General features: G+C 38.4%; 1 protein-coding gene across 1 annotated transcript in view; it reads right to left on the reverse strand.

The window, feature by feature from the left end:
• The window catches only part of Pola1 (DNA polymerase alpha 1, catalytic subunit), a 330,473-nt gene that overhangs the window by 279,030 nt on the left and 25,669 nt on the right, over positions 1 to 25,774 (reverse strand). Inside the window, exons 11-20 of the mRNA XM_059250151.1 lie at positions 23,361 to 23,473; positions 22,269 to 22,385; positions 20,833 to 20,907; positions 19,894 to 20,032; positions 17,770 to 17,924; positions 8,983 to 9,067; positions 7,940 to 8,001; positions 6,287 to 6,376; positions 3,012 to 3,128; positions 1,042 to 1,217 (exon numbers count right to left, since the gene is read on the reverse strand). Coding sequence (XP_059106134.1) covers positions 1,042 to 1,217; positions 3,012 to 3,128; positions 6,287 to 6,376; positions 7,940 to 8,001; positions 8,983 to 9,067; positions 17,770 to 17,924; positions 19,894 to 20,032; positions 20,833 to 20,907; positions 22,269 to 22,385; positions 23,361 to 23,473 — 1,129 coding nt within the window. The remainder of the gene's footprint in view (positions 1 to 1,041; positions 1,218 to 3,011; positions 3,129 to 6,286; positions 6,377 to 7,939; positions 8,002 to 8,982; positions 9,068 to 17,769; positions 17,925 to 19,893; positions 20,033 to 20,832; positions 20,908 to 22,268; positions 22,386 to 23,360; positions 23,474 to 25,774) is intronic.

Raw genomic sequence — 25,774 nt, forward strand, 5'->3', positions numbered from 1 at the left:
TCTTCCCTAAATTTCTCCTATTTATTCTCTCTGCCTACCAGCCCCATCTATTTCTCTCTCCTGCCTAGCTATTGGCCGTTCAGCTCTTTATTAGACCAATCAGGTGTTTTAGACAGGCAAAGTAACACAGCTTCAGAGTTAAACAAATGCAACATAAAAGAATGCAACACATTATTGCATCATTAAACAAATATTCCACAGCATAAACAAATATAATAAGTTTTGGTTTTACTCAATTACTGGGCAAGCTTCAATGAAACATTTCACAATTAGGATAAGAATTTATACTGTATCAAGCTGATAACAGAAAAATAAATTTTAAAAAAGTCGAAAAAAAAAGCAAACAAAAGCCAAAAATGTCATTGCAGACAAATATAATATGTGAACTTTGACCATAGTTTGAAAAAAAAATGGCTGAAAACCATTAGGTCTCAAACCTGGGACAAATGGACTGAGGTATTCATTAACATATCAAAGCAGATGCTGGCTCCAGGGTCTCCCTGCATCCCTCACAGGGCTTTCCTGACTAGCATACCCACCCCCAACCCTGAACTCTCTCCAGCCCATGGACTTCCCTCCCCCGAGCTTCTCCAGCCCCTATATAAATCAGCCATTTTGGCTATGCCAGTCTCTTGGCCCAGGCCACCCCTCTTGGTCAGCGGTTCCTCTCCCGTCCCCCTTCTCCTCAAATGGTCTAGGTCAGTGCCATATTCACTCTGGACTCTCCCAGATGTCCCTGCCTCTGGCTATGCTCTCCCTCATATCTGTAATAAACTTTCTCCTCCACCAAAAAAAAAATGTAACACATCTTAAACTAATATTCCACAACAGAGGTCAACTGATTCAATTAGAATAATTCAAGAGATAAACTAATCTAAAGTATGAAAATAATGGATATGGTGGAATTGGTGTAAAGAGTGATTAATTTTCTGCTCCATGGCACCAGTAACTGGCTGGTGTACCTCCAGTCATAGGACAGTAGTGGCACCCTACTGTTGCTCTCTTCAAGAAAAATGAATTCTGAAGAATACAGGATCATACCTATACATATTTCGTATATTTTCTGCTGGAATTACAATCCTTTCAGTTTTCAAAATCTGTTGAACAAGTTCAGACAAATGGTAGCTTTTACAATGAATCAATTCTTTTGCTGAAATTTCCACATCACATATCATTCGGCCACAGGTAGCATTTCTTTCACCAAATCCACTCCGGCTCTAAAAGGCAGGAACAAAAACCAAATCCCATGAAGGAGCAAATACTGAGAACAATCTGTTCTAGTCTATTTTGGAACTGTCCCCAAAATTACAATATTGAAATTCTCCTTCCACTCATAAGTCATGTGCTTTTGAACACTTACTGTATATCTGATGATGTTCTAGGTACTCTGTATATCATAGTGAATAAAACAAAAATTCCTGATTATATAATCAAACATATACAACATAATCAAGAAGTCAAACACTTTTAGAAGGCAATAAGTACATGGCAAAGGAGACATCACAGTAGAGTGAGGGGCAAGGAATTTGGAGGGATTGCATCTTAGAGTGATCAGGGAACACCTTACCGAGAAGATACCATATAAAAAGAAAACTTGAGCTTTGCATGATGGTTTATATGCCTTCAATGCCCACTTGGAAGCTAATGCTTGGGGGTGGGGGGACTGCCATGAGTTCAAGGCCAGCTTGGGATATGGAGTGAAATGCAGCCAACTCCCTATCCCCCCCCATCTCAAAAAACAAATACCAAACACAAAAATTTCAAAGGGAGTAGGGAAGCAGCAGCTCAACAAGTATTTGCATACATGCTAAGAATAACCTTAAAGATATTAGCAGAGATAAAAGGAACTGTGGCCCTAACTCTTGATGCCTAAGAACAGGCCCCAACTCTTGTTCTCTAGAGACCCCTGGAATTATATATAAAAGGTACAGATTCCTAAATTCTCTGCTGAAATATGTCTACTTTACTTGTAACCTTTAGGTAAAATAAGATTTCAAGTATAAGCACTATCACACTTAGTAAGAAAGTGCTTCATACAAAAATGTATGGGTACCAAAGCCCATATATGCAAGCATATCAAGACCTTGTCTCAAAAAGAAAAAAAAAAACATTAAGAGGCCAGTCTGAGATACAGGAAACTCTCAAAAAACAAACAAAAAAAACAATACAGAGTAAATGAAAAGAGAGAGGAAAGAGGGAAAGAAAGAATATGGCCTTGGGTTCTGAGCTCAAATCTCAGTTCTTCCTCTTTCTAGTTAAATTATTTCAAACGAGCCACACAATCCATTTGAGAATGTCTAAACACAAAAGTTGCTGAGAGGTAGCTCCAACAGAAAGTACTTAGCTCCTTTCCACTAAATTTTCCCACTTGCAACCTGAATAATAATCAATGATGTGAGAGCCTACCAAGCCTGCCCCAAAGGGCTATCCCTTTAAGAATGCCAAAGTGAAGGTAACATGCATGCACTATCTTTCATCACTGATTTAATTCTTAGATTTAATTGCTGATTTTTAAAAGTACCAGTGGTTTTTATAAATACTATGCTGGATTCAAGAAAGACATCCAGTGCCAAAGTTAAAATAGCACTACAGAAGAGGTGGTAAATTTATCCCCAGAGTCGAGTCACTGATATAACAGCTTCATGCATTAGTCATTTTTGCCTGAATTGATCACTTCATTAGAAGCTATGAAATGCTTTTGTAGTTCTGTCCATGTTTGTTAGTTATAACTGTCTGTAAAATTAACTTTTACTTCATTAAACTGCAGTATTTGGTTATGCTGTAAAAGTTTACCGGAAAAACAGGGTAACACTAACTTCCTTCTTCTCACTGACAATTTTCTGTGTAGGACGTTGAAAACCATCACATGCAGTGTTTATTCATTTCTGGTGGGACTTTTAAATGTTTTTTCCTCTTTATAGAACTTCATATAACATAACAAAAGAGTGCATTCCCTAATAGCTATTCCATATTTAAAAACCAATAAAGAAGTGAAATTTGGAAATTATTACCCCAAGTTTTGGCATGTTGGATCGCCTCAGTCGACCTATCTTGGACCAGTAAGGAACTTTACACACATTAATTCTTTGCAGTAGCACTTCCAGTTCAAAACCACAAATATTATGACCCTAGTCAGAAAGAGACAGCCAATCATATAATGAACACAAATTAGAGGATTTGTCTTCAAATGCACAGAATTTCTTTGCCCTTTCTTTCTCTGGTCTCTAATTGAAGACATCAAAAGCTTACCTCCAATTGGGGTCCTTTTTCTTTCAGGAATTTATTCAGCAGCAGCAGCAGCATTCATTAGTCTTGTCATTAACTAGGCTGCTAAGGAGATTGCTGGAATAAACTTTATTTTATACTAACTGATGCAAGGTTCATATGGTATCTTTTAATTTGCTGCTTAAGTCTTACAATGTTGGAGGTAAATGCAAACTTTAATGTCCCATACCTCTTATATGATCAATAAAAGCATCCTTAAAAATAGAAAACTGGGCCGGGCGGTGGTGGCGCACGCCTTTAATCCCAGCACTCGGGAGGCAGAGCCAGGTGGATCTCTGTGAGTTCGAGGCCAGCCTGGGCTACCAAGTGAGTTCCAGGAAAAGGCGCAAAGCTACACAGAGAAACCCTGTCTCGAAAAACCAAAAAAAAAAAAAAAAAAAAATAGAAAACTGGGCTGGAGAGATGGCTCAGAGGTTAAGAGCACTGGCTGCTCTTCCAAAGGTCCTGAGTTCAATTCCCAGCAACCACATGGTGGCTCACCACCATCTGTAGTGAGATCTGGTGCCCTCTTCTGGCATACATGCTGTATACATAATAAATAAATAAATCTTTAAAAAAAAAAATAGAAAACCTGTGTTGTATACGTTTACATAGGACTTATGTTTACATAGGACTTACATAGGACGTTTACAAGGAACTCTATCCAATTTCTTTAAAAACTGAGCATGAACAATACTGGGTTGGATCTTTAATCAATGTACAACAAAATATAAATACTAGTAAATAGTCAGATAAACTTAAAAGCAAGGAAACAAAACTAAACAGTAGAAAAGTTATGGGACTAGAGAGATGGGTCAGCGGTTAAGAGCACTGGCAGCTCTTCCAGAGGTCTTGAGTTCAATTCCGAGCAACCACATGATGGCTCACAACCATCTTCTAGTGGGATCTGATGCCCTCTTTTGGCATAAAGTCAATAGAGCACTCATACACATAAAATAAATAAATAAATCTTTAAAAAAAAAAGTTACTTAACACAACCTGAGTTTTCATTTCCATAATTTCTATTTTATATCCTTTGAATAATATTTTTCACATAGCTAGGGTTAATAGAAATCAGAGGTGATTTCAAATAAATCAGATCAATCCACAGATAAATCATTTTAATTAAAGATATATACTACCACTTATAGTAAACAAAATCTTAGAGATAGAAAGTAGAACTAGTAATTCTCAGGGTCTGGAGAAATGGGGAAATAATGGTCTAGAGCAGTGGTTCTCAACCTTCCTAATGCTGTGACCCTTTAACACAGTTCTTCATGCTGTGCTGACCCCCAACCATAAAGTTATTTTCATTGCTACTTCATAATTGTAAGTTTGCTACTGTGATGAATTGTAATGTAAATATCTGTTTTCCAATTGCCTTAGGCAACCCCTGTGAAAGGGTCATTCGACCCCTCCAAGGAGTGGCAACCCACATTGTTTAAGAACCACTGCTCTAAAGTTTTAATTTTAATATATAAAGAGCTACAGGGATAGCAACACGGTAATAATGGAGGTGGTGACAGTTACACATTATGAATGAATACAGTACCAATAAATCTACACTTAAAGGTGGTCAAGATGACTAATTTTAGGTTATAAAAAAGCTTGCCGGGCGGTGGTGGCGCACGCCTTTAATCCCAGCATTTGGGAGGCAGAGGCAGGCGGATCTCTGTGAGATCGAGGCCAGCCTGGGCTACAGAGTGAGTTTCAGGAAAGGCGCAAAGCTACACAGAAAAACCCTGTCTTGGAAAAAAAAAAGTTTACCACTATATAAATGAATATGTATACATATTTATATATTTATGGCAGTTTATCTATTAAAAAAAGACCAGAGGGACAGGATGGAAACTTATTTCCAAATTATTATGGCTGGGCTCTTACAAGGATCCTATCTTACATCTGGATTTGTCATATACTTGTCTCTAATAACTTAGGCTGGGTATCCCAGGTTCCATAACATCTACTTGGGATTCAAAAGACTGTTTTAAAGGGTGGGTAAGGGTCTACTGCTAAGTCACAACATTGTAGACAAAATCTTCTTGGTACTTTAAAGACAGGTCCTGAAATAACATAAGGGCATACAGACTTTGGTAACAATCCATACACAGACATAAGCTACACCACTACCAGATAAGGGATCCAACAAGAAAAATGAAATTGAAGACATAGTAAACATTCCCTTCTCTCTGGGCCTTCCACACAGTAAACCAGCACTCTACCACTGAACAATATCGTCAGCCTCTCCATTTTTTTCTCAATGTCTACTTATCTCTAATTTGACATCACAAGGCATTGATATAACCAAATTAATAATATCACATTTAAAATACAGAATTGATAGCCTACCTACTGCTGAAAAAGCAAAAACAATATAATTTGATTGATCCATTAACCCAGACAAAAGAAAAGGAGGAATTTGGATCAAGGAGCCACTAAACTAAGGGAGGTCATTGGTATAGAGGACTTTACTACAAGGAAAAGGTACAAACCAACAGTAAACTACTAGTTTCACAGTCCAATGAGAATACAGTAAACTGCCAAAATGAAAAAAAAAAAAAACTCTACCTGAGCTCTCAAAGAAATATATCATAGAGATCCACTGAGCTCTTAAAGTTAAAATATTTACTCTTGTATTTGTAATTTGTTCCAAACCAAGCAAATCAATTAGAATTCTGAAGATACTGGCAATTTATACATATTCACTTATCAGTGTGCTGCAAGAATCTAGCAATTTATACATATATGCTTACTAATGTGCTACTTTCTAAATGTAGGTAACTGAATATCCTGAGCTGACTACTAATTCATGAGCTGTTTTCACACCAGGAAAAACTATCTAACATGGGCTAGGATTATCCCTTCTTAGATAGATGAGCGAATCTCACCAATTTAATTCTGAAAATATCCTTTGATACTCAAAAGTAAATACCCAATAACAAGTAAACAACCAAGAAAGTCACACAGAAAATAATGAAGGAATGAAAACACTTCCTCATGACATGATCAAACATCTACTCACAACAAGAATATCAGGATCAATTTTGTGAACTTTTGCAAGGAAAAATCCTAGCAAAGTTCTTTCTGTTGCAGCAATTTCAACCTTCATATTCTGTTAAGATAAAAAAAAAAAAAAACACCAATCAAGATTTCAAAATACCACATGTTTTACCTTCTTGCCAAACCAGGGTAAGATTTCTTAGGGTTAAACATAATCATTCACTTTAAAACCAGATATAGCGATGAAATTTGATTCCAGGTTCTGCATAATAATAACTGCACAAAAATCTCTGAGGACCTCATTCTAGTAATATGTATGTAAATCAAGTAAAAATTTAAGTGCTAAGCAACATCGAGAGCAGAAATGTCCTTCCACAGAGACATGTTTGTACATTGGACACATTTTAAAGCATATAAATCAGAGTGCCTTTCAAAAACATTACTTTCATTGCTATATAATCCCTGGAAGACTTTGCTGCTTATGTATTTATCAAAGAAATCACAAAGATTCTATAAACTAGTCTCAAATAGTAGTGTTAGAACCAATAAATAAGAAACTAAAACAAACATGTACTGAAGAATTGCAATGCCTTAAATAGAAATTATACCTATCCTCATGCCAAGCGGTGGTGGCGCACACCTTTAATCTCGGCACTCGGGAGGCAGAGGCAGGTGGATCTCTGTGAATTCGAAGCCAGCCTGGTCTACAGAGTGAGTTCTAGGACAGCCAGGACTGTTACACAGAGAAACCCTGTCTCGGAAAAAAAAAAATCTATCCTCACACAAAAGGCCTCAACTTGGATTAGTGAATATCTAGCAGGTATTCAAAACTGCTCATATTAAAACACTTTTAAAACAAAGGTTGACGACTATTATGTTTTCTGTAACTAGCTCAGTTTTTAAAAATGTCAGTTTGATTTTAAGGGAATTTTCCTAGGTCATTTTATTTGAATAGGTTATTCAGGACAGTTCACAAATGACAGTAATACAACAGTAACCCCTACCTAAGACTAACAGTCAATTAAGTGGAACCTGCATTAAGTGGAACCTGACAAATTGCACCATCTAATTTTGTCAAGTTAGGATATTAACAAACAAAATAAACCTACAACTGCTTCAACACTATCATTTCGCAAAACAATGTACTATTCAAAAACTGAATCTTTTAGTGTAAATACATTTATTTTTATAAAGAACTCAGTTCATTATACTGCTTCCCCCAACCATTTTATTAAGGGCTTATGATACCAACTTCACAGAACATACTCAAGTTCAGAAATCATTGATGTGTTTGGGTCAACAAATATCAACCCTGCCAGTACATGGCCTTTTAATACCCACAGTATTCCCAACTCTACATGGTTTCCCTCAAGTTGGAGAGGGGCTCTACCCAACACGGTCCCAAAACATGTGATCACTTTAGAAAAGCTTCCATATATGCTAACTGAAGGTAGGTTTGAATGTATCCATGTCATAATTCCATCATCTTCAGATACTAATTTAAGAATTATTAAATGTGTTTAGTTTTATATTCCTACTGCATTTTATCAAGTTAGTACCATAGGCCAATATACCAAGAAAATATCTAATAAAGTAAAATATAGAATAGATACTATTTTCCTATTCTCTTTTCAAACAAACAGATATTATACATTTTAAGGGAATGAGTATTTACCTTTTTCTTAATGACTTCTTTGAAAGCACATGGGAAAATACAGTCCTTTGGTTTAGATACAACTATAAGAAGGAAAAAACAAGATTCTATCACTCATCTTAGACCAATTTCAGATAGTACATGCTTCTACATGGAAATTGCTTTAAATATAAATTTGTCATGAGCCCTAAAGAGGTAAGAAAGTCAAGATCTCCAATCAGCCATATTGTTGGACCTCAAAACAACAGCCAAGAAGAGATCCTTACGTCTCTATAACTATACAAAATGCTTTGATCCAACATTTGCTTTCCATGCAAATTAGAATGGAGGGTTATAATAATCTTTCCCAAAGGAAATCCAATTACCACCAAAGCCTCAACCAGAATAAAACAGAAGAACTTAGTTCAACCTTCTCAAAACTGAGAGGTACAGTGGACCAAGGCTTCCCCTACTACACCATAGGCTTGTTCCATACATAGCAGGCATTCACACAGTGAGATACACAGTGGAGGTAAATAAATGCATGCTGAAATGACCAAACAACTATTCTCTTCCATGTATTTCCTAATACTCAGAAAGCCAGACACAAGAAGCTGTTCAAAAGAATCTCTGGTTCTGGACTAGAAGATCCTAGGAAATGTGAAACACAATCTTACTTCCCACTTTCGTTTTAAAAAAATGCTTATTTAATCAACCAAGCTCTGAACCCATGTTCATGAAATGTCAGACTCCTTGAAGACCAACTCACAAAACACACCTCATAATATGGAACTGTTGCACCCATTGAATTTTATGCATAACACAACTCAATTCCAGTTTGGCATTACTATAATATCTCACAAATAGGTAAAAATTCATTTATTCCTTGACATTTTTGCCTCATGACACATTTTGCTCAATAAAACTAAAGTTTCCACAGCAGAAAACAAGCATCTTTACTAAAATGCCCTAACTACTCTCAAAAACAAGTTTCAAAAGACAAAGTTACTGATCCAACAGACAAAGAAAAATCAAATCAAAACATAAAAATCAAACTCTTAGCAACCCAACTTTAAAATACATACCACAGAAATGTGTCTGAAAGGGAGGCTTTGGAGGTGCTTTCTCTAATGGAAAACTGTGATGGACCAGAGCTGCAATAGCAATAATCTGCGAAGACAGGAGTGGGGAAACTCAGATACCTACTATATGTTTTGCATTACCACAAGAACTACTAGGAATAATAAAACGTATTTTAATACATATAAATTCCTTTCGCTTCTTTAAGAAAGTATTTAAAGCTCTGACAACAAAGGGTTAGTATCTACAATATAGAGAGAACTAAGCACCAAGAAAACAAATAATCAAACTAAAAATTGGGCATGGAACTAAATAAAACTCAAGAAATACAAAATGGCTGAGAAGTATGTTTTCAAATGTTCAACATCCTTAGCTATCTGGGAAATGCAAATTAAAACAGTGATGGCCACTAACGAATGAATACTGAAAATGTGGTATACACAAACACACACACACACACACACACACACACACACACACACACACACACACACACGGCATATTATAAAATTTTCAGGCAATGGACAAAGCTGGAAATAATCATTCTGAGTGAGATAACCCAACCCCAGAAAGACAAATACCACATGTTTTCTCTCATATGTGGATGCTAGCTTTGACTCTTTAGAATGTGTGTTTAAATTGGAGCAGCCATAGAAGGTGGGAAACTAGTAAGCAGCCATGGGCGGGGGGAATTCAAGGGAAGTGGGATAGAACTCAGGTGATATGAACGAGAAAGAGGGAATAACTAACTGAACGGGAAGGGTTAAACATGATGGTTGATGGGAGCCCAGGTAAAGGAGAAAGTATATGGAGGGAGGTTAACTAACACTAAAGACATTTGAAAAAGCCATATGGGAACCTACTACTATAGAAGTTTCCTATAATATACACATATACATATATAAAAGGAGTTCAAATGGAGTTACTCTCTTACCAGGGGACAATGCCTCTCCCAGATACCACAGACTATCAAATACAAAGCCAATGTCAGGTATAAGTTGCCTCTTTTCAAGTTACTGGTCAGTGGGATGCCATACCTCACTCCAAACATTACAGGCTATTATCAATTATCTTGGTTACACTACAAAACTTGACAGGTAGACCCTATTACAAATGACAGCACATTCCTGAGTATAAAACATGAAGAAATCAAGCTGGTACCAACATGCAAGTTTCATCCATACAGGCTAGTTTTAATAGTGCCATTAATCATAAGTGGATATTAGACACAAAGCAAAGGATAACTAGGCTACAATCCACAACCCCAGAGAACCTAGGTATCAAGGAGGACCCTAACAGGGACACACATGGAGCGCCCTAGGAAGGGGAAATAGTTAAGATCTCCTGGGTAAACCAGGAGTGGGGGTTAGAACAGAGGGCATAGGGGATGAGAACATGAGGGATTGAGATGGTTGAGTTGGGGGAGGGGCAGAGAAGGAGAGCAATGATAGAGATATATTGATAAGAGGGAGCCCTTATGGGGTTAGGAAAAAACTTGGTGCTGGGGATATTCCAAGGAATCTACAAGGATGACCCCAGCTAAGACTCCTAGCAATAGTGGAGAGGGTGCCTAAACTGGCCTTCCCCTGTAATGAGATTAGTGACTACCCTAATTGTCATCATTGAACCTACATCTGTAACTGATGGAAGTAGATGCAGAGATCCACAGCTAAGCACCAGGCTGAGCTCCAGGAGTTCAGCTGGAGAGAGGGAGGAGGAATCATATGAGCAAAAGGAGTCAAGATCATGATGGGGAAAACCATAGAGACAGCTGATGTGAGCTAGTAGGAGCTCACAAACTTGGGACTGATAGCTGGGGAACCTGAATGGAACCAAACTATAAGCCCTCTGAATGTGAGTGACAGTTGTGTGGTTTAATCTGTTTGTGGGTCCCCTGGCAGTGGGACCAGGACTTATCAGGGTGCATGAACTGATTTTTTGGAGCCCCTTACCTATGGTGGGAAACCTTGCTCAGCCTTGATGCAGGGGGGACAGGCTTGGTTGGCCCTATTGTGACTTGGCATGCCAGACTTTGTTAACTTCCCAAGGGAGGCCTTACCCCCTCTGAGGAATGGATGGGGGTGAGGGGAGTGAGGAGGGAACGAGAGAAGGGGAGAGAGGGGGAACTGTGGTTGATATGTAAAATGAAAAAAAAATTTAAATAAATAAAAAAAGAAATGCCCTACAGACTTGCCTACAGACAATGTGAATGGAGACATTTTCTCAATTGAGGTTCCTCTTCCCAAATAACTATCTTGTGTCAAGTTGGAAAACAAAAAATAACAACAAAAACAAAAAAAAAAAAAACACCAAGAACTAGCCAGCACATATATGAATGTTACAGGAGTAACCAACCACTTTCTGATTGGATTTTAAGCTTGTTCCATAAGACAGACCTCAAGACTGGTGCTGCCCACTGACTGGGTTGTGACTCCCTGACTAGCTAGGTAATCGATCCTATGGGAAAACCTGATACTACTGTTCTGCTAAATGGAAATAGTATTAGATAGCCCCCCACAAGTTCTTATCTTAATACCCATAGAGTAGTGCATCTCTCATCCTTCATCAGAGAAGCTTCTCTTTGCGGTAGATGGTGATTAGTACAGAAATCCAAAACTAGTCAAAATTGCAGAGAATAAGAGGCTGGGGAACACTTACCTCTAAATGGGCATCTATATCACAACTTACTCCTCAAGGCTCAGGGATCATTGCAGAAGAGAGGGAAGAGAGATGCTAAGAGCCTGTGGTAGTTTGCATGTAATTGGCACCCACAAGCTCATAGGGAGTGGCACTATTAGGAGGTGTGGCTTTGCTGGAGTAGTTATGGCCTTGTTAGAGAAAGTGTGTCACTGCGGGGGTGAGCTTTGAGGTTTCGTATGCTCAGGATACCACCCAATGTGTCAGTCCACTTCCTGCTGCCTGCAAGATGTAGGACTCTCAGCTACTAAAGCACCACATCTGCCTACATGCCACCATGCTGCCCAACATGATGATAATGGACTGAACCTCTGAAACTGTAAGTGAGCCACCCTAATTAAATGTTTTCTTATAAGAGTTGCTGTGGTCATGGTGTCTCTTCCCAGCAATGAAAGCCTAACTAAGACAGACCCAGAGACAGTGATTGTCAGCAATAAAACATTATTTGCTGGACATGACAGGTCCACTGCACACATGAACCGACAGTGGCTATAACTGCCCATACAGAATCTGCACAAGATCAAACCAGCCAAAATTCTAGCCAAGATGAGAGAGGCTGGTGAAGTCCAACCCCTAGCTAAGGAGCTATTTTGGCAAGTGATGGATACAAGGAGAGGAAGAGTTTTTTTGTTTGTTTTCTTTTTTTTCAGGGACGCAACCTCTGAAAGGTTAACCATGCTCTAGTAGACAGACCTCTACTCATGCATATACAGGCAGTACTAAGTGAACTCAGAAAAAAAAGAGAGAACATATGCAAGTTGAGAGGGAAGCATGATGGGGAGATAGGAGAGGAACTGGAAGAAGGGAATGAGGAGGTGGATTTGATGAAAGAAAACACATGCATGCATAAGAGATTCCCAATAAAAAAGATTTGTGTGTGTGTGTGTGTGTGTGTGTGTGTGTGTGTGTGTGTGTGTGTGTGTGTGACATGTGTGCAGGTATCCATGGAGACTAGAAGACGATATTAGAACCTCTGAAGCTGGAGTTACAGATAGCTGTGAGCTGCCTGACATGGGTGCTAGAAAGCAAACTCTTCAAGAGCAGCATGGATTGTTAGCTACTAGGCCATCTCTCTAGGCTCTTTATTGTGAAAATATTTAAACAGGTTTAAAATTGAGTAAAAATTATTAAAATTAATGCCCATATATTCATAATCAGGTTTCAATGATCATTTTTTTCCTAGAACTATTTCAGTATGAGTCTTTGAAAGTGTTTTTCACCCTCAGTACTACTGATATTTTGGGCCAAATAATTATTTGTAATGAGGGCTATCTAGTGCACTATACAATGTTAAGACTTACTCACTAGGTACTAGTATTGCCATCCTTGTTTCCTGTATATCTCTGAGTTATACCAACCCAAAACATCTCTCAACATTAACAAGTATACTTCAACAGCCAAATCTTATCCTATCAAAAACCATCACTCTAAAAGACCATTTTTTAAATTTGGCATTTTTTTAAATCTTTATTTTTATTTTATATGTATAGATCTTCTGCCTGTATGTATCTTTGTGTACCATTAGATAGTAAGACCCTATTACAAAAGACACCACATGCTTGGGACATCATAGGACATGGAAAAAAAAATCAAACTGGTAAACCAATAGAAGTTTCATCCCTGCAGGTTAGCTTTAATAGTGCCAGAAGGGTCTATTTATGCTACTAGGAGAGAAAAGTATTGAACACTCTTACCCAGCTGTAAACCCTAGAAGCTACTAGCCTGGAGGACAGAGTGAGTGTCGGACTCCCTGGGATTAGAGTTACAGTTAGTTGTGAGCTGCTGTGTGGGTGCTAGAAATCTAACCTTGGTCCTCTGGAAGAGCAGCCAGTGTTCTGGCCATGTCTCCAGCCCCAGATAGTCTGTATCTCAACAGATACAGACCTTCTCCTGTCTCTGCAATGTCTACAAATTCAGTTAGATCAAAAGATTTGATCAAAACCAGGTTCAAATTGCTGGCAAGATTTGAAAGGTGCTACTGATTGTTTCTATTAGAAGGCACACAAGCATGTATTATCTGCTTCTCTGTTTCAGTAATATTAGTGGCCACTGGTGATCATTACTTAGACCAGTGGTTCTCAACCTTCCTTATTCTATGACCCTTTAATACAGTTCCTCATGCTCTGATGACCCCAACTGTTGTGGGAAATTTGTACACTATGTGAAGATGTATTGCTGTGATTGGTGTAATAAAGAGCTGAATGGACAATAGGCAGGAGGTATAGGCAGGATTTCTAACAGAGAGAGAGGAAGTAAGAGGGATGAATCTAGGTGTGTGGGAGTCCCAGTACAGAGATGAGGTAACGAACAACATGCCAGAACTCAGATTAAAAAATATGGGTTAATTTAAGTCATATGAACTAGTTAGGAAAAAGCCTAAGCTAAGGCCAAGCTTTTATAATTAATAATAAGTATCCAAGTCATTACTTGAAAGTTGGTGGTCCAAATATAATTCAACAAGAAAGCTTGTTATACCAACCATAAAATTATTTCATTGCTACTTCAGAACTGTAATTTTGCTACTGTTATGAATCACAATGTAAATATCTCATATACAGGATATCTGATATGTGACCCCCCAAAGGGTTAGCAACCAACAGGCTGAGAACTGATTTAGACCCATTTCACTAGGGATTATAATTTGGTAGTTTTTCCTCATCATGTACTGAAAACTTCTAAGAAGAGCAATTTCACACTTCTATTAGCTGGCTTCTAGAACTACTTATCCCAGAAAAGTCAGGACAAATACTTGATTCATTTATTTTTATGTTTTCAAATGAGCTAGTTCCTTAGATTTCCAAAGAAAGTGACTAATGTAGTGGTATTATTTGACATTTATGTATTTATTATAAATTAGGAATTTATGTTTCTGATATTTCCATCTGTAGCAATTATTCTTCTGATGCTCATATTGTCCCATATTTTGCGAGAAGACTGTTTTCAGCGTGTTTCCTGAGTCAGATATATCTTCGTAAATTTTAATATTGTCCATGCTTTATGACATAACAAAGTGTTACAGGTTTATCTCATACATTTCCTACTCTTTTTTTTTTTTTTTTCGGTTTTTCGAGGCAGGGTTTCTCTGTGTAGTTTTGCGCCTTTCCTGGAACTCACTTGGTAGCCCAGGCTGGCCTCGAACTCACAGAGATTCGCCTGGCTCTTCCTCCCGAGTGCTGGGATTAAAGGCGTGTGCCACCACCGCCCGGCCCATTTCCTACTCTGAATCAGCTTTTTCTCCACAAATTCCTATTCTCTTTGTTAAGAAATGGTATGTAAAAAAAAAAATCACTCTGGGAATGGATATTTCTCTTAATTTGAACCAAGTACTGATTAAACCTTTCCTCAATACTTAATTATTAACTCTGGCTATCTACTATGTTAACTATTATTTGAAAGATCAAGGACAGGAGGCATAGCTCAGTGGTAAAATGAGCTTATCTTGTGCAAAGTCTTGAGTCAATCCTCAATACTACCAAAAATAATTAAGTAAATGAACAAATAAATAAATAAAAGCTCAAATTACATGCTAAAAGAAAACACTGCCAAATTTTATTTTTTTTTAATGTAAGTATCAAGCTGGGCTGTGGTGGTGCACACTTTTAATCCCAGCACTCAGGAGGCAGAGGTAGGTGGATCTCTATGAGTTCAAGACCAGCCTGGTCTGCAGAACGAGTTCCAGGACAGCCAGGAATACACAGAGAAACCCTGTGTCAAAAAAAAAAAAAAAAAGTATCAAAACTACTTAGAAACAAACATAAAAGAGCTTTACCTAACCAAAGTAAGACAACTACACCCATGAAAAAGAATGAGCTAGGTGGGGCAGCAGTCCTGTAGCCAAAGCCATTTGGGAGACTGGGGTGGAAGGAGATCAGCAGCCTATACATTCAAGACCTGGGCAACAGAGTAAGACCCCAACATCAATAATAATGATGATAATGATGAATACCATAGATTAAAACTACTAAATACCCCCCAAGTAACAGGACAGAGATTGTTGAGCAGACAAAGGTGCTGTCACCAAGCCTGACAACCAGAGTTCAATCTCTAGGATGAGGAGGAAAAAGAGAACTATCTCCTGTAAGCTGTGCTCTGACCTCCATACAAATGTTCTGACACATGTCACAAAAACACACACACACACACAAATATAATAAAAAATTGGAATTTCAAAAAATAAAAATTAATAATACAAAATATAGGGACACCATGAACACATACAGTCTATGTGCAAAAAAGTCAAAACAGCAACAACTAAAGATAACTGATGCTTTAAGTTCCCAACTTCCTACTCTGAAAATCTGCAATGAAAGCATGTAGTCTGTTGTTCCTGTACAATGTAATCAAATAATTGCCAGTTAATGAAGGTAACTTTACAGAAAAATTGAACTCATAAACACAAACATAATTAGAAAGCCACCATTTTACAGCTCCTAGAGAAATAACAAACTCAGGCAAAAATAACCCACATTAAGAAACGATTCGATCAGTGGCTCTCTACTGGGGTGAATGTACCTCCTTTTCCCTCTGCACGATATCTAGCAATGGCTGTAGGAATTTTTCTGTTGTCATAACTAGGAGAAAGTAGTGCTACCTGCATCTAGTAGGCAGAGGCCAGAGATACTGTTAAACATCCTGTGACGCACAGGACAGTGCTTCACAACAAAAAACCATCCAGCCCAAAACAGTTTAACCAGGCAATAATCTGCCTTCCAAAATGCTCCAATATGAAGTACACTGGCCACCTATCCATGAATTATTCTGGATAAAAAAGTTGAACTTGAATCTCTTTGATACTTTAGAGTTAATATTCCACACTGCAGCACAAAGGGCAGAACTGAGTTTGGCACATTGTCTCTCTAAGGGGCCAGAAAGTAAATATTTTAAGCTCTTCAGACCGTGTGACCTGTCATTACTATCTTATTGTTCTTGTAGTGCAAATCTGAAAACCTACTGTGTCTAAATAAAACTGTAATTACAAAAACAGGTGGCAGGATGAATTAAGCTCACAGGTTACTCTCTGTCAGCATCAGGTATAGAAGATTCCTAATGGTACCACAACAAACATGCACAGAAAATGGGACTTCCTATGAGATCGTCATCAGTAGTTTTTTAAAAATTATTCCTTATCACTGAAAAAACTAAAGGGGGATGAGTGGGAGCTACTACCATTTAAAAAGATTCCAGAGGCATAAAAATTAAATATTCATCTATGAATCTATTGTGTAAATCTGGATTCAAACAAATCAACTTTAAAAACCATCATGAGAAGCAGATTCTTCCAAGTATGTGCAACTGTAGATTATATCGAGGAATCATAAGGTAATGTTAAGTATGCTAATAGGGTAATGTAAGAAAGTGTGCATTAAGTAAAGGCTAAAGAGATGTCAGTCAGTTAAGTGCCTGCCAGACAAGCATGAGGACCTGAGCCTTGATCCCAAACATAACAAGCCAGAGGTGGTGGCATGTGTCTGTAACCTCAGTGCTAGGAAACAGGCAAATCCCTGAAGCTCCTTGACCAGGCCGAGTAACAGGATTGATGAGCTTCAGGTTCAGTGACAGACTCTTATCTCAACAAATAAGGTAGAGAGAGCACTCAAGTAAAAGCACCCAATGTTGACCTCTGGCCTTCACATGCACGAACATGTGTGCACACTTGTGCACAGCCTTACTGACAAATACATACACTACAAACACACATAAGGAAAATGTGCTTATTTTGAGAGAAGTATACCAAAGCATACTAGGGTAAAATGACAGTATCTTTTAAGTACTTATGAAGGAAAAGGGAAAGAAGGCTATAAACATGTGTCACAAAACACTGCTAACTACTAAACACATGTGACTGGCATAAGGAGCTCATATTATTTCCTCTGTGTCTACTTAAAAGAACAAAATCAAAATATTTCCAGCAATTTAAATCCTTTAAAAATGTATAATACCAGGCAAATTCAATTCGTTCTCTAAAACACGGCTCAGTGCCAAGTTTGTACCCTTTCCCCTCCAAAAAGAACAACTTGCTTTTCTAAGAAAGCAGATCAAATTCAGACAAGTACTGTATCTAAGGCCTAAGTACAAAATCTGCCATTTTTCTTTACCTCATGCTCATGGTTCTTTACATTTTGCATTGTCTTCATGCTGAAAGACATTACCACAAGTGGAGGAGGACTGACATCTTTAATTACATTCACCAGGTCTGGTTTCAAAGCCACTGCCTCAAATTTACACCAACTGATTGGCTGATTCAAGAGCTCTAAGAAAGAATAGATACGACATATCAATAACTTACTGAAAAAGAAAAGGTACTATAATTATGACATTTTTGATTAAAAGAGGTATTCTTCAAAGCTATTGTGTAATAAGAATGACATAGTATAACATCTAACTAAACATAAGCCACATTAGTGGGTAGTATGCTAATCCTTGTGTGTGTAAATATACTTATGTTCATTTGGGGGAGTAAGGGAGGATCAATAGCTTTTATAACTTTTTTCAAAGAATTCAAGATTGGCTTTAAAAATAACACCTGCCTTAGAGGAATTGAAAACATTTTAAAGATATGTATGAAGACAAAATAGTATCCTAGATACAAGTGCTAAAAAGATCAGGTAGCAAGTCAAAGAGTCCTGGCCACATTAGGTTGTGATTCCCTCCCCTCCAAAGGTCAGCAGTTCATTCTGGAGAACAGCTGCACCTTATCAGCCAGGCTAAAAAAAAAAAAAAACATATAAATGCCAACACATGAGGGTCACACACACCCAACTGCCTGCACTAAGGCCTCCCGCAGACTAAATTGTCAGGTATTAGAAAGTGATTCCAAGGGCTAAAAATGGCTCAGTAGTTAAGAGCACTGGATGCTCTTCCAGAGGAACCAAGTTCAATTCCCCCAACCACATGGCAGCTCACAACTATCTATAACTCCTGTTTCAGGCGAATCTGATGCCCTCACACAGACATACATGCAGGCAAAACATTAATGTACATAAAATATAAATAAATAAATTACAAAAAAGAAAGTGACTCCAAGTATATTACCAAAATCACTCAAGGAAAACATTCAAGAAACAAACACAAAAAAGAAGCAGAAACATTAAAATAATTAGACCAATTCCTTAACTTTCCTTAAAAAAAAATCTAAAGGGGGGTCCCATGGAAATCCCCAAACAATGCAGGCTGTTGTTAAAACAAAAGGCTGTTCTCAGCAAACTGATAGCAAGTCCCCATTGCCAAGGACATCACCCATACAACTCACTGTAGTGTCTTTGGTGCAGGAAGGTACTCTACAAGCTACCAGAAGAGAAATGTGGACACCAACCCAGCTGCAAAACCTTTGACCTACAATCTGTCCCACCTGCAAAATATGCTATGGCAATGGTGGCACAGAACTTGTGGGAGTAGCCAACCAATATGTGATTTGACCTAAGGCCCACTCAAAAAGAAGGAACCCACACCCAACACTGTTTGAGCAACTAAGAACCAGATATTAGATAGCCCAGAGACCTATGGTAAAACCAAACACTACTGATAAAACAAAAGTATCAATAAAATGACTCCTAATGATACTCTGCTATATTCTTAGACAGAGCCTTATCTAGTCATCATATGGCTTCCTATGGCAGCAGATGGGAACACATCCACAGCCAGACATTATGTGGAGAGTCTCAATGGGAGGTCTCCATCAAATCCCTCCTCTCACCTGTGGCATAGATTCTAAGAGCCAGAGGGGATTGATGACACCAGGAGAACAAGAGCCTCTGAATCAACTAAGCAAGGCGCATATGAGGTCAAAGAGACTGAAGTAGCAAGTGCAGGGCCTACAGGGGTCTCCATCAGGTCCTTTGTGTATCTATTACAGCTATTAGCTTAGTATTTCTATGGGACTCCTGACCATGAGAACGAGTAGGTCTCTGATTCTTGTGCCTGCTCTTGGGATTCTTTTCCTCCTGTTAAGTTGCCGTGTCCAACTTCAACATGATAGTTTTTGCTTCATCTTATTACATTTTGTCATGTTTGACTGCTATCTCTTAGAAGCCTGTTCTTTTCTAATAAGAGACAGAAGGGAAGTGGCTCCAGAGGAGATGGGAGGTGGGGAGGAACTGGGAGGAATAGAGGGAGGAGAAACTATAATCAAGATATATTGTATGAGAAAAGAATCTATTTTCAATAAAAGGAAAGAAAAGTTAAAAAAAACTGTCAGGAATCTACTTAGCATTTTTCCTTACGTGGATTTTTTACTTCAAGCCAACAAGGTCCTTTGATCTTTCTGTTCATCAAGAATAGTTCCAAGCTAGATGTGTTGGTTCCAAATACATGAGAAAATGTTTCACCTTTTAAATGCTGTGGAAGCTGTGGCACTTCCGCCTGAAGAAGAAGAAAAAAACTTTATTTTGTTTAAACTATTACTTCATATTTTCCAGTCTATATTTGAAATAAACAAAGCCTCTATGGAACAACAGAAGAACCCCTTTAATAAATATGAAATGTAATTTGCTACAAATGAAATCTGAAACAACTCACAGTGGGAAACAAAAACAATTCACAATGACAAAATAATGCATTTTGATGACACCCATTAGAAGAAAAATAGGACAAGAAGCTCCTCCAAGAGAATGTCCAGAGCTGTTCTGCCTCACTGATAAAGAATAGCCAAGTAAGTAACATTCCATTAGAAGAATGAAAGCAATACAGTGGGACTCATTGAAAATGTTTCCATGTTATTTTTCATCATCACTACTGTAAAAAAACAAATTCATTTTCCAACATCAGGATCAAAACACGAAAACAGAGGTAAAAGGGTAACTGTCCGGCTAATTAACACCCACAACAATGACTTTGCCTCTCAGAGTGCTACTAACACTCCTCTCTCACCTTTCCTCTGCTCACAAGACATTTCAGTAGACTGATGACGTCCAACTCGATCATGCAGCATATCTATTCTACTGGACAAACAGTTGTGCTGTTTCAACTTACTTATTTGAAGATGTATACTTTAAAGGCCATATAACCTATGCTCTATTACTTAATTTTATCAGTTTCAATTATTAAAGAACTGTGGGCTTCAGGAACTCTGCCAATACTCCTAACTAAAAGTCGGGTGAAGGACCAAAGATGGAAAAATGTCACTTTAAACCAAGCCCCATAATTTTCTTTGTTTGACTTACCGAGTATCTAACTTCCAAGTACTCAGATTTTTCTGGAACATCAGGTATCTCAAAAGCATAGTTCTTTTCCACTGTCTGGGTAAGCAGATATTTAAAAATTATCAGAACAAAAACTTTGCAAAAATTAAATTGGCCAGTATAATATAGATATAATACATGTCCCCGTATTTCATCATCAGGAATCTAGCATCCTAATAGAACACACACGCCTTTAATCCCAGCACTCGGGAGGCAGAGCCAGGCGGATCTTTGTGGGTTCGAGGCCAGCCTGGTCTACACAGCGAGATGCAGGAAAGGTGCAAAGCTACACAGAGAGACCCTGTCTCAAAAAAACAAAAAACAAAAAAAAAAAAAAAAAACAAAAAGACAGCTTTTCTCCTTTCAACTAATACTAAAACATCTACTGACAAAAATACTAAAGAACATCTGTTGAACACTAGAGAATTTAAGACATAGGTGCATGCAAGGGAAACAATAAAAGATTGATTTTTTTACAATGGTATTTGAAATTAAGCAACTACACCTTGCTGGAAAAATGAAATTGACATTACAAATTCAGCTCATAATACACTGCTTCTGCAATTTTTGTTTTGGAGTTTATTGTTGCTGTCTGTCTGTAGTGATGGTGCTCAAATTTGGGGCTTTGTGTACTGCTTCTGGAATTTTAAAGATAGGATTCTCAATTTCAAGCTCAAATAATTAAGAGAGTTAGCCTTTCTTTAGCAACTCAATCCTCCCTTTACTGAAATCATTTATATAGTCAGTATTTTCAATTGGGCTACAGTTCCCACATTTATAGCCAAAGGCATCAATAGCTTACCAAACTCAAGACAATATACCACACAGGTCACACAAAGCAAACATTTTCATTCTATCAGAAACAGTATCATAAGCACGGATTTTTAAAGACAAAGCCTTACTCATCCCCTTAAGCAAAAATGCATTGGCAGCCGGGCGGTGGTGGCGCACGCCTTTAATCCCAGCACTCGGGAGGCAGAGCCAGGCGGATCTCTGTGAGTTCGAGGCCAGCCTGGGCTACCAAGTGAGTTCCAGGAGAGGCGCAAAGCTACACAGAGAAACCCTGTCTCGAAAAACCAAAAAAAAAAAAAAATGCATTGGCAATAACTAGTATAAACAAATCAGAATAGTTCTTCATTTCAGAGAAGGAATGCATGATATACTGCAAGAACTGGAAGCAACTAATTTGCTTCAACTCATCTTTCTATCAAATTCATGACCATTAGTTCATAAGTGATTTTAAAAGAAACAAAGTAGTTTTGCAAATCTAACATACTGCTTTTATATTCATACCTATAAAATTTCCATTTAATGAGTTACAACTATGCAGAAGGCATTCTGCGTGAATGTGCAGTTAACTATTTGTCAAATCAGGAAATAAACAAGAACCAGAAAAAAATACAGTACTGAATACAAACCTTGGACTTGAACTTCATTATTTTATATTTTGCTGCAATTTTTGAGTCAAATTCTTCATAAACATCCTTCATTGTAACTGGAGTTGTTGTTTCTTTCCCTGTGTTTAGGTCAATTTTCTGTTCTCCCACGGAAAGAAGAATGAAGGGAAAAGAGTGTAAGTCTTCTCATCCACGAAAAACAGAAGCCTAAATCAACTTGCACCTCCACTCATTTAAACATTGACTGGCACAGTCCTACCATGAGTTTGAAGACACAGACCTAAAAAGTATACTAAACTCAATGCCAAACCCTCCAGTTCATTATAAAAGCCAATCAGAAATAAAGATGACCAATCCTCCATGATAGGAAAAACATGTTTAAAATCCTGGCCCAGAAGTTCCAGTTCAACTAATATGGAAAGGGGCAAGAGCTGAGGCTTAGAGGGATTAGAGATGTTAAAAGTCCAGACAAAGAAGGGAAAGGAAATGGAAATGATTTTGTTAAACAGCCATAGAGATAATGTTACTGCTGCCTAAGGAGCAAAAGCATGAAAACTGAGTCAAATGCCATGTCGTGTTTCAGAGATTTTAAGTCACAAGCCCAAGTTTTATGCAAAAGGCTAGTAAGAAAAAAGGAAGCATTACATATATTTTAAAATTTATTATTTTTAAAACTATGTCTATGGAGCCTGGCATAGTGACACATGTCTTTAATCCTGATGCTCATTAGGCAGGTGGATCCCCATAAGTTCCAGGCCAGCCAGAGATACGCAGTACCTGTCTCAAAAATAAACAAACAACAAAAAAAATTATGTCTATGTGTATCTGTGTGTATGAGGGTGCCAGTGGAGTCTAGAAAGGGTGTTAATCCTCTTGGAGTTCCAGGGGGTTCTAAGCTACCTGATGAGGGTGTCAGGAACTCAACTTAGGTTCTCTGGAAGAACAGTACCAGCTCTTAACCTCTAAACCATCTTTCTAGCCCCCAGCACTATATATTTTAAGCTTTTATTATAAAAAATTGAAAAGCTCAGTAATACTTCATTTCTATGCTTTTTAAATTAAAATTGTGTCATATACAATTACTCAGATTAAAAGGTAATCACTAATGTTTACCATTTCACGGGGAAGAAAGTAAAGTGTTCGCTCGATGTTTTTCACCATAACACAACAGCTCACATGGGTTTGGGCTGATTCAATCCATACTTTGCCAAACAGGAAAACCACACCTGAAAAAACAAAAGAAAACAATAGGAAATAAAAGCTTTCAAGTACATTAAATTAAAGAGGCAAGTCAAACGCCCAAAGAATGTGTTCACATATTTACACCTAGTTCCTATTTGTAGTCCCTTCTGTTTTTCTGAGATCACCAGGTAATATATACTGCAGCATTAAAACATGGCTTTGCAGACATCAAGTCACTCACTATTCGTGAAAACTGGCTGTCAAGTAAGAACTCCAAAGATTTGATAGTCAACTCAAGAGATGGTCAACTTAGCAAAATCTTACAAAATCCTGGGCTCCATGAGTTATGAGTAATCAACACAGCCACTCAAAACAGCCACTGATCTTAGATACTAAGAAAATTCTGACACATGCAAAGGTTACTGTTCACAAGGCCAATTACCCTAGTTTCACAAGACAGCTCATCAGTGTTTTCTTTTGTCACTCATTCTAGCAGAAAGAAATAAGACCGCCTAAGGATTTTCATTTCTGTAGATGATTAAAATTCTTACAAGAGTTGTGTAATTTTCAAGGAGGTGGGGGGATAAGTGGGGAATAGAAGGAGAGGGGAAGGGGGTACTGAGGATAATTTAAAGAAAAAAATTCAAAGTGCACAGAAAATTAGAAGTCATCCTCACAACAGTTAAAGATGAAAAAACAAAATTCCATGCAAAGAAAAAATAAAGACCCTAATATTGGATTCAAAGATTCAAATAGCTCATTTTACAGTCAAACTAATATCACACTTCATGCAACACATTTGACACTGTTTATGCCTCATTTGCCACAAAAAGATCATGGTAAACAAAGATTACATCCCCCCCCTCAAGTTACTAGCTGAAACCAGGTGCAGTCAGGATTATTCAACCTTGAAAAAGTCATAATGAAGACAGGATATGTTCTGATATGCAAAGAGTAAGATTCTTTTCATAATTATGGTTCATTCAGCAATAACTGACTGACTTAGAAACTGGAAGAAAGTGAGCAACAATAACGGGGTCTTTAGGCGTACTCTGTTCTTATTAGCAGCATTGACTTCACCAAAGCTTAGTGATCATTAGCAACTATCACGACGGAACTGTTCAACCCCCTAAGATTAAAGCTTTTAAAAGCTATTTTATTTAACCCATTGGCATCATAAACAGAAAAATATGCCACTGCAGAGGACACATCTTGAGAAGGGCCACAGAAGAGGAAAGTGGACTTCAAGTGAAAAGCTGAGACTTCTGGCAGGAAACGGCCAGGGGTACTTTGTCTTTCAGAACCTGTCTTCTAAGTCCGGATAACTCCTGAGGCGTTTTTCTGAACCAGAAATTTCTTTTTGCCTCAGCATTTGTATTATGGAGCAGAGACAGTTCTTCCCATTGTTTAAAATAATGGTGAATTAAAGTAGGTAAGATGACACAGGTCTACAGTTTTAGCTACTTGGGAAGCTGGGATAGAAGGGTCTCTAGAGCTCAGAAGTTTGAGGTCAACCTGAGCAGCAGTGATCTCAAAAAAAAAAAATGAACTTCTACAAAATACACCCCATGCAATGTAGCTCAGTGGCAGAACATGTGCTTAGAATTAGAATACCTAAGGTCCTGAGTTCAGTCTCCAGGATGACCAAAAAATAGTTTCCAGTATGGAACAAAAAAGTCTGTGGATAACAAGAATCTATATCTGCCCACCGCCATCAACACCTGTGGCAGGTAGGAGAACTGGCTCTGCCCCTCACCTGGGTAACCCAATAGAGCCAACCCTATTGGCGGAGGTATGGGTAAGCCAGCCCTAAAGTTGTAAGCATGGAAGAGTTGTCCCCACTATTTGTCTGTCATGCAGGAGTGTGGGTGGGGGAGATGCCTCACTTATCCCCCTCAACTGCTTGCAACAAACTAATGAGATGACCCTCCCCCTTGCCAGCTGCAGCACTCAGTAAAGCAGGCCCTGCTCCTCCCCTAGGCACACAGCAGAGCTAGCCCAGTTGTTGGAGGTGTGGGTGACCCAGCCCCAATGTTGAGAGCAAAGGAGAGCTGTCCCCATTACTCATCTGACATGTGGCTGCACGGGTGGAAGAGAGATCCCTCCCCCCACCCCCTGCCCATCAATGCCTGAGACTGGTGGAGGAGCTGGCCCTGGAGTCCTAAGAACAGCAGAGATGTCCTTGCCCTTCACTAGCTGCAGCACTCAGGAGAGTGGCCCCTGCACCACGCCTGGGCAGCACAGTAGAGCTGACCCTGAAGGTGTAGGTCGGGGAGAGCCAACCCTGATGGCAGGAAAGCAGGAGAACTGGCCCCGCCCCTGGCTCATCCCTGCAAGGGTGAACT

The sequence above is a fragment of the Peromyscus eremicus genome, chromosome X (assembly GCF_949786415.1).
Source record: "Peromyscus eremicus chromosome X, PerEre_H2_v1, whole genome shotgun sequence".
NCBI classification, from domain to species: Eukaryota; Metazoa; Chordata; class Mammalia; order Rodentia; family Cricetidae; genus Peromyscus; species Peromyscus eremicus.